We start from the raw sequence: 10,062 nt of genomic DNA, 5'->3' as shown, positions 1-10,062 counted from the left end.
TGGGCCTTCTGGCAGCTCACAAACAAGAGGAAAACAGTTGTGTCTGACAGCTCAGCAAGACCTACAGATTCAGCTCTAAGGTCTGGTGAAGCTCCAGCACCTACATGTTTGTCTCAGCTCCACTCTGAAAATTAATGCAACATAGCAGTATGTTACAAGGCAGAATTCTTGTTTCTGGGTGGTTGCAATTTATAACCTCCTAAATGCAGATATATTTCCATCTATTTCAATTTAGATGAATATGCATGCTCTTAACAAACATAGCTGAGGAGAAGGCTGGTGATGATGACCCCTGGCAGTCAGGTGGGTACTCCAAAGTGCCTGGCTGCCACAGTTAAGTTAAGGAAGGCTTGAGAGTCCTCAGCAGTACCACCTCAACCATACAGACACATTTATACAAGAATTAAAAATTAGTTACTGGCTGCGCACTGCCCTTCTCTCTGGCCGTATGCACATCTAGTCCTTCAGAACAACAAATGCATGCAGACCTATCACACTCTTTTGAGGTAGGTATTCTCCCTTACAAATGACTTAGCTCACACTTAGTTGGGTTTCTATGTCCAAGAGATGGCAAAACTGTTAATAGGCTAGGCCAGGATAAGCAAAACTGTAACAAGTTTAGGATTGTATATATATGGATCTTCTATTAAGACTCACTTGGACACATATTCCTCATCTCATACAGAAGCAACTGTATAATTTTAAGTTTTTAAACAACAATTTGCTGATCTAGGTGCACTTTGCATAGCAGATGCCATGTGGAAAACATATGGATGTCATATTTAGAACATTTCGGTGCTGTGTGAGATCTTTCATCAACAAAACTTTCAGTGAAACTCTTTTCTTCAGTGAATGCTTAAGCAAAAGCATTTTAACAAACAAAAGATAGCAAAAAGCAACATCAGAAGAATTTCAATTAGTGTGACAGAAGTGAACTAGAATAGCACATAACCAACAGAGCAGAGGATGGATATGCTTAGCATTGAATATAATTTATAAATGAGAAGTAAGGTCACTAAAACTAACACCACCTTAGCCAAATTTAGAATCTTGGTCACTCCAGGTTTCTCCAGACATTTCAATCTGCCTAATCAATTCACCCTTGCTGAGTTGCCAAGAAGGCAGAAAGTACACAGAACACCATGTATGCAAAAGACCCCTTTGCTTATGTCAGCCTCAGGACTGCAGCTATCTGGATCATGATCTACTCCTAAAACCTTTAAATTATTTATATAGAGGACAGAGGTGGCATAAAGTTTTCTACAGGAAAGGAAAGTGACTTCTGCTTGGCAAATGTGACATTCAAAATGGGCTACAGCTGGTGGACAGTTTTGCTGCTGGAATAACGAGGCAGGTGAAAGCAGGCTGAAGGAAGGCATGCCCATCAGAAGCTTGATGTGGAGAGAATGAATGGCTTGTTCTTTTTGAGAGCAACTCAGATGGAGGAAAACAAACATTTCACGAATTGTGTCCTACAACCTGTTATTTTCCAGAGAAAAAATTCTGCTTAGGAATCAAAATTGTCCTATTCTAGGTTTCAAGTCTTACTCCGTATCTTAAAAAACATATTCTGGGCTTGAAGACTGGTATGAATAATGCCTTGGAGATACAATAGTCTAGGCTGAAATGCACACTACAACTTCATTGTTAGTAAAGGTTCCATCAGCCTTAAATGACCTCTATCTGCTCAAGAAGCCTTCATTTATATTTAGAATCATAGAATCACAGAATAGTTAGGGTTGGAAAGGACCTTAAGATCATCAAGCAATGGGCAGGGACACCTCTTACTAAACCATGTTACCCATTTATACCTGCTAATTATCCATTTTAAGAGGGAAAAGGTAATTTGGATTTATGATAAGGTTATTTGGGGCAGGAAGTTCTGTTGTACAGCTGAGTACTCCATCTCCTCTGTGTATTCAGCACAGTATTGTTAACATTCTGTTTAAAAAAACACCAATCTTCTTTAGTGGTAATATGGTCAAAGGTCTCACTTTTCTAAGAAAGAAGTGGATTTGGGGGCTTCCCAGATAATACATCTGACCTTTCTTTTTATAGTACACCTCAAAAATGAAGCTGACCAGAGAAATCATAAGAATTAATGTATTTCTCTAGACTGCATGTTCTACTTACTTCTCTCTCTGAATAACATCTGGATTTTCTTCAGAGTGGCTGGCTGTGTAACTTGGAAATACATGCCAAAACATCTGCAAGCCAGCTACATATTGCAAAGCATCTGCAGCTTAGAGCTCATGGGAATTCCTTGAATTATGGTATAGGGAGCACCAGCAAGCTGGAGGGAAGGAGAAGAAAGACTAAGCAAAAAAACCAAATCCTTGTTCTGCACTGTTCGCATGAAGAAAAAAATTATAAAAAAATGAGATTAAGAATGAAGAATGATTGCCTAATTCAAGTAATCAGCACTGCAGAACTGTAACCTATTTATAACCAGAAGAAATACAATTTCAGTCATCTCAGTATAGATTTTATAAATGCTATCATTCACCCTTCATGCATCATCCTCATAACTGCCTACAAAATTCAGACTGAAAATATTTTTTCTACATTTGTTATTGTTGCCCATCTTCTATGAACTTTGTCATAAAGTAGAAAATCCTTCATGTTTTTTTTCAAGGTCAAGTATACCTTTAGGTGATAAGAACCTTCCATCTTCCCTGACAAAGTCAATGACTGTCTTTATCAACTGTCCTACCAAAGTTGATCAAAGACTTTGATTCTGAACAATGTCATTGAACTGGGATTGAACCGATGTGAACGTACAAATTCACGATGAACGCATGATGAAGAAAAAAAAAAGGTAGAAAAACTGTAATCTAAACTTTTATATAAAAATCTAAAAACAGGCTCTAATGAGTCAAACCAACAGTTCAATATTCTGCCTCCAACAGTGGCAACGGGCAATGCTATGTAAGGTGAGCATGAGCCATTGTCTGCAGTTCATTCATCTCATACTCCCTCAGTAGCTGCAATCATTGGATCAGGGATGGTCATTATACTTGCCTATATACTTACCTATTCCTGGTTTAGATGATGGATGTGACAGGATACATACTTACCTATTTCTCTCATCCATCATCTGTATAGTATCAGATCTATGAACTTCTATTTAACTCTCTAGTGAGAAAATATTTGATCACTAAATAAATTACTAGGATTAGCCTTAGAGTTTGAATCCACATGCTGTAGCCAAGAGAACAGGTAGACTAGAAGATGTTTGTGGTAGAAGGGCTGTTCACTGCTCCTGCCGAAGCCAGGCCACAACATAACAAGGAGCACAAGGATGAAAGGAGAGTACCAAACTGTGACAGAGAAATCCTGTCTCTCCATGTCCCTGAGATTTTTTGTGTTTATCACCAGACAGCAACTAAATAAAAGACCAAATCAATCCTGGAGCAAAGATCAGGAGTCCCCCTGCAGAAGGGCCTTAGCTTCTGTAGATGGCAACAAATACCTCCAAGTCCACTCAGAAAGAGAAAGCAAACATAATCTCTTGACAGTTTCTGATAAAAAGAGGACTTTAGGGTTAAAAAAAAACCCACCACAACTTTTATCTTTCCCATAAAGCCCCCTTAAAATCAGGGAAGCTAAGACAGTTGCAAGCCAAGACATATTCTCTGTTTGTCCTCTTGAGTTGAATTTCTGTTTCAAAAAGTGACTGGGGAAAAACAAAACCATCTCAGTTTCAGTGTTTATTCATTTGTGGTCTATGAGCTATTAGTTAGTTTCATTGGTATTGCCCAGTTAAAATCAACAAGATTACATGAGTGTCACTGACGACACAATTTGAAAACAAGTATGCTGGGTAGCTCTTTCACAGCTGAGATGACTACAGATACACGAGTGGACAGTTTAAGTAAGGATCCAACTGCAGTGGGGTTGAGGACATATATTCATTAGTCATAAACAGAGATAGTTTGCATTAAAAAACCCCAAACAACAGTTGAGGTCTTAGAAGAGTTAGACAACAGGCTAAAGGCTGGGCTCAGTTTGTATGCTCTTTCTAGTCCTAGTTTCTTTCTGGCATTTTTCACTCCTGGGAGGAGCTGCACTTCAAACACTGTCCTCTTCTCAGTGATCTCCCTGATCTCTCCAGATCAGGCTGTTCTAACACTTTCAGAGTTTATGTCCCTTCCTTGCTCCTGGATAGAGGCTTCTCATGAAGGAAACAAAGCCAGGTTCAGCGCAGAGCTTTTGGTAAAACACTAAACAAAAAGCCGACAGCGGTTTGTGGGTTGCACTCTCAGAAGGGTACATTTTGTTCTTGTTGGTGTCAGGCCAAAATAATATCAGTCTAAATTTTACTGGAATTTATGCTGGCGTACACCATCGGAAGTGAAAGTGAACTAGTGTCAAGAGACGAATACATTTTGGTGGTGAAGGAAAAGAGATGTGCAGCTTGAATTAAAAAATATCTCATACCCTCTGGTAAGTGGTAGCATCAGTCTTCAGTAGCATCACCCACTTAAAAACATGGCACTTATTTTGATTCCATATTCTATTTCATCAGCATAACAAAGTTGAAACACTAACTTTGATCTTAATCTGTCTGAAAAATTCTTCTCCATTTGTAAGCTTTATAAGCTTTCAATCAAGATTTTTTACTAACATTTTTTATTTTCATTAAAAAGAAAAAATAAAGTGAACATGGCATTTAATTGATTTTTGCTTTACTTTTAGCTGACTCTAATGAAAATCTGATTTCTTTTTCTGCTCTGCAGTTTTCTGTAATAAAAACTCATACTAATAAAGGGAGCATACTAATAAAAGCATGCTTGCACAACATATAAGTTGTCAAAGTATTCACTTTCCTTTCATAGACATCACTATGTCAAGCACATAGGTATAAACAGCTTCCTAGTACTGAGATTAGTAATAGGGAAGTTTTGCATTGCTGTAATGTGGAATGCGATTGTTTCCCCCCTCCTCTCCCCAGGAATAAGTAAACAGACATGTAACAATAATTTCTTACCAGCAAGAACACCTGAGATGCAGTAAAGACCAGTCAGCTGCTAAATAATTGTTTTAAACTTATAGCTGGGTTTTGGGGGGGATTCATTTATTTAATTTAAAGAGAGAGATGCTGGGTGGTCAGGATAAGGTAAAGTATACTGAGAACAGAGAGATCCTAAATGCAGAGTGGGATTATGCAATTGTGTCTTCTGGGACAAGTGCTAAGATATGAAGGAACATACAATTTCCAAAGAGAAGTCTTTGTCCATCATAGCAATGTAACAGTTGTTTAACCAATGATTAACCAACAGCATGGAAAGTTTTTTATCCTACTAACCTGAATCTTTTCTTTTTTTAAACAGATTTCCAATAGCTGATCATTAAACTAGGGTTATATAAATCCTGTGAACACAGAAATGCCACTGCTCTGTATTCTTCCACTGCTTGAGAGAAACAAAAAAAAAATGTCAGCTGTCAAAGGAGAAAAAGGTGGCATCTCTACCTGGTCAGCTGCTTACCAAAAAAAGAAGTAAGACCTTAACAAGGTGACATTTAAAAGAAGTAAGAGGCAGAGTGGGTGCAGGGTTTTTTCATGATATCCAGCTTTGAAAACAGGATCTTCACTTTACCAAGTAACAGTATCTGTTTGAAGATCCTGAAACAGTAGCAGATTTGATATAACTTCAAGGTTAATCCATTGTCAAGCAAAAATTTGGACTAGATGATCATCTCCCAACATCACAGAATCATAGAGTATCTAAAATTAGAAAGGACCCATAAGGATCATCAAGTCCAACTCCCTGCTCCTCACACGACTACCTAAAACTAAACCAAATGACTAAGAGCATTGTCCAGATGCTCCCTGAACTCGGTGTAGTGACCATTTCCCTGCAGAGCCTGTTCCAGTCACCAATCACCCTCTCAGTTAAGGACCTTTTCCTATGTCCAAATGGTCCTTTCTAACCTCAGAAGTATGATCCTACAAAACCACCGGTGCTATGAATATACTGATAGGACACACCACGCAAAGCCAGGATGAAAACAGATGTCTAGGACAAAGAAGAAACTACACATGAGGGCACTTGCTAGAGGTGACTTGCTTGTATCTACACTCTGAAGGAAACTCTTTAACAAAGGTGACTGGAACAAAAGAAATCAATGTATATCGAATGTACAGTGCTTTTTCAAACATGTTGTAAGTATCAACAAAACAGATGTTTGGAAAACCCTCAAATTTTCCACTCCCATGGGAGAAAATCTGCATCCACACACCTACTCTAATTCTTATGCACATATGCTTATCTAAAGGAATATGTTCTTTGAATTAACAAGGACCAAAAATATTTACTCAGAATCTTGTGACATAATTTTATTGTATTTTGTAGCATTCTTTTTATGACATGCCTAATACAACACTTGTAACCACTACTAGAAGGATTGTATGAGGGCATTCACTGAATTTACAGCCAAATTTGATGACCAATAAGCGAACAGGCAGCTACAGTTCTTACTGTCTTTTTTTTTTTTTTTTTGTAAGTGAGCATTTAAGGTCCAAAATAGCAGCCCAGGAACAGAACAATTTTACTGTCCTTAACATTATTATGTTCTAGTTAAATATGAACATATTCTAAATGAAAGATGGCTAAGTGAGTCCACAAGCGTCTTCATGGAACATTCATACATGCCTAACCACTGCACATTTTCATAGCAACACTTGTTCCAGCTAAATACGAATATAGTTGTGCTTATAGTTGCTGTAGTTCCCTAGTTTAAATGTGAAGCATATAACCCATAAAACTGAGACTTGTGGGATTTTTCTGAAGTGTATGCCAAGAAGAGTTTTGTAAGGTTCTGGGGCCAGCTTTACTTTTTCTTTGCTTTGTGTAGGTCAAATGCAAGTTTTAGCCCTAGAACAGGAATAACATATCTGACAGCATAAATGACAGCCATTTTAGTGTGGGCTTTTCCCAGCAGGTATTCAAAACCTTCTTTGAATGCAAGTCCAATAATGCTAGATTACCAAATTATACATCCTGAGTCATTTTGACTTTGTACAAAGAAAATTGTCTCCACCTCTCCCTCCCAAACCTAAACAAACACCAGATGCAGATTAAAGTTGCTGAACTTCTACAGATAACTGGCAATACTGGGACACTGGTGTTTGCTATGCTTTTGAATGACTGAACTCACATAGCTGTTTCTTGTGTTTTTCCCCTATTCAGGTATTTGTTTGATGTATCTGACTGGATGAGGACTAGAAGAAATAAAACATTGTGCATTATATTTGAAAAAAACCCTACACATACAATCTCAGATACCAAGAAATTCCCATATAATTTCTCTCCTGACACTCAAAACATCTACTGTCATAGTGCCTCATCTTAAAAAAAGTTACACTTCTTTTTCTGAGACAAAAACACCAGGACTGAGATAGGAGAACAGAAGAGTGGAAAAGATTTGCTGTTTACTAGTCTGGCACGTCTACTTCAGAGCTGACGCTCTGAGAGGGTCACTACAAGGTAGTTTAGCCATCTGAATGTGCTTTGCAAATTTGAAAGAAAATCCAGTTTATAACTGTTGAGAAATATGAGAAGATACTTAAAACATAGTAAAAAGTAAACATTTACTGGATTAAAGTATATTACTAGAACCAACAGGACATAACTTTAAACATGTATAAAGTATTATACATAAAAATGCATAGATGTACAGTAAATATGTTCATTTATATGTAGCCAGAGTAATATGTACACATAGAGTCTGCTGTGCTTCTGTAAGTAATTCTCATGTTATGTTGTCTTAAAGCACTTTTATTATACAACTGTTTCAATGTAGCAGGTGCTGAGAACAGTGTACATTAACACTAAGTAGGTAAGTCATATCTATTTACTCTTGAAATGTTCAAATATAGGAAACAAGAGCCATAAATGCAATAGTACCTACACCTTCAAGACTTCCTTCTTTTTTTTATTTAAATATGCACAAGTCCGCCTAATGGTGATATATAGGTTTCTTTCCTGCGTCCATTCCATGTCAGCATGTTGACCGTGCCCCCAGGACAAAATCTCTGATGCCCTTCAGCACCACTTCCACTGACTCAACTCAGTGAGCTCCTGACCTTGAAGTCTTCAGGTCAAAAATGACAAGAAAAAATAAAATAAAAAAATATATAAATAAAACAAAGAAGCTTGTGGACTTTTTTTACTTTTTCACAAGGTATTTGCCACCAATACTGTCAAAGCAGCTGAATCGTAGTGCATCCATGGGCAGGAGCATATAGCAGCTTTTGTGCGCTTTGCAAAAAAAATATATTAAAGAAAATCAAGTCTTTACTGGCTTGTTTTATCTGTTGCTAAAAAGATGCTGTGCTGCTTCTGAGCTCTTTCCATTAAGTTCTTTTTCTTCTTTTTCTTGTCCTTTGTTTTTGTTGGCCTTCTCCCTAAAAAAAAGGAAAAGCAAATAGTATCAATGAGACAACTAAGTAAAGAATACAGAAGTGACATTAGACTGTAGCTGAAAAACTCAGTGGCATAGATATTATCAATGGGGAATGCAAAGGTAATCCTGGCTAATGAGCTTTGATCATCTGTGAAAACAGAAGTTTTCAATGTGATACAAGAGGAAGCAGGATCCCCAACTGTCATCACTTTTCTACAGACACATTTCACTGGTATGAGTAACCATGTTGATGTAGGTCTCACTTTCGGCAGAGTAACTCATGCAAGCAACGTTATGCAAGTGCCTCGGGCCCGGAGCCAAGCAAGTACATAGACTCCTAACTCACTGAAAGCTGGATACATGCCTTAGACCCTTGCGTAAACTTGCTTGAGTGAGTAATCCTATTTAAGTCAAGTCCAATACATCCGTGATTTCAATAAGAAATCAAGCATTACGGACCACGTATTTGGTTGGATGTCATCCTACATGCTTTGGCTCAAACAGTGCTGCCTCTGCAAATAACTGTTGTTACTGCTTCTTAGTGCACTCTGCCTAATTCTCACAGCACATTACTGTGCAGAAACAAAAATTTCCTTACACACTTCTTACAATCAGAAGTTCACTGAAAAATAACCAAAACTGGGAAATCAGGATCAATGCACGGAAAAAAAATTCTCAGGCTCCTGGGATGGGAAATGTTTTCTTTCTGTTCAGTTTCAACAATAAATCTGCATCTTTTGCAAATCTCAAATACAAAGGCCCTTATTCAGTAATGCATTACCTTTTAAATATATGCTTAAATACTAGTGAGTCTAGTAGGATTTAAAGAGATGACTGAATGCTGTCTGGAGTGAGAACAGCATGAGTTTTCTTGGCAGTATCATATATTGAAATATGTGATCAATGGTAAAAAAAATAAGATTATTAATCTCTAGAGCTGCTAACTTCATAAACTTTCAGGAGAACTAAATGAACATAAGAAGACAGTGAAAGGAAATTCAAGTAGCAGACAATATAAAAATGTGAAAATGCATTTTTCATCTACATTTTCAGTACATTATTAACTGGGGGAAATGTTTGCCAGATTGGCTTCCTCTTACTTCCATATTGTTTCTTAATTAAAAAGCCCAAATCAGCATGAAGCATTTATCTCTATTTGATAATAGTACTGAATAAATCAGATTCTAAAAGTATCAAAAATCATGATTAATTAAAAATGTAGGGTAATATATTTCAGATTATATATCTGTAATATGCCATCCAGGCTACAACTTGCTAGGAATTAATGGAATACTTGTATATAGAATAGGACAGGACATTAAGGTAACGAGCACATGAGTTTAGTCCATATTAAAATCATAAGGGTCCTTGGAGTTTACTTCTGCTTCTCATTAAAGTCTGGAATTAATGCTACTGTGGCATTTTGCCATTTTTAAATCTAGTTAATCCTACACAGTAAAACCTCAGTCTAACCAATCATTAATCAAAGCAGCTTTTAAGTTAAAACTCTTTAGTAACACTGTATCTAATGAATAGGCACACGTAATGAGGTCAGAAGGAAGGAATACTTGACACAAAATAGCATTACAACAAGATGGTTTCAATTATAGAGATTTCCATTATTTTCTCTCTTTTTTTTTCTTTTTTTTTTTT

At 37.1% G+C, this 10,062-nt stretch overlaps 1 protein-coding gene across 2 annotated transcripts in view; it reads right to left on the bottom strand.

Moving 5' to 3' along the window:
• Nucleotides 1-7,577: 7,577 nt before the first annotated feature.
• Nucleotides 7,578-10,062, bottom strand: part of RSPO2 (R-spondin 2) — a 102,853-nt gene continuing 100,368 nt past the window's right edge. For both annotated transcript variants that reach the window (XM_057408207.1, XM_057408206.1), the window contains one exon: nt 7,578-8,410. Coding sequence is in view for 1 of the 2 variants with exons in the window: in XM_057408206.1 (XP_057264189.1) it covers nt 8,301-8,410 (110 nt within the window). In the remaining variant the exon portion in view is untranslated. The remainder of the gene's footprint in view (nt 8,411-10,062) is intronic.

Source organism: Pezoporus wallicus, unplaced genomic scaffold, assembly GCF_028554395.1.
Source record: "Pezoporus wallicus isolate ANWC-B61680 ecotype Strahan unplaced genomic scaffold, APGP_CSIRO_Pwel_v1 contig_3815, whole genome shotgun sequence".
Lineage (NCBI taxonomy): Eukaryota > Metazoa > Chordata > Aves > Psittaciformes > Psittacidae > Pezoporus > Pezoporus wallicus.
The sequence above is the reverse complement of the archived record's forward strand: the minus strand, read 5'-3'. Positions and strand labels throughout refer to the sequence as shown.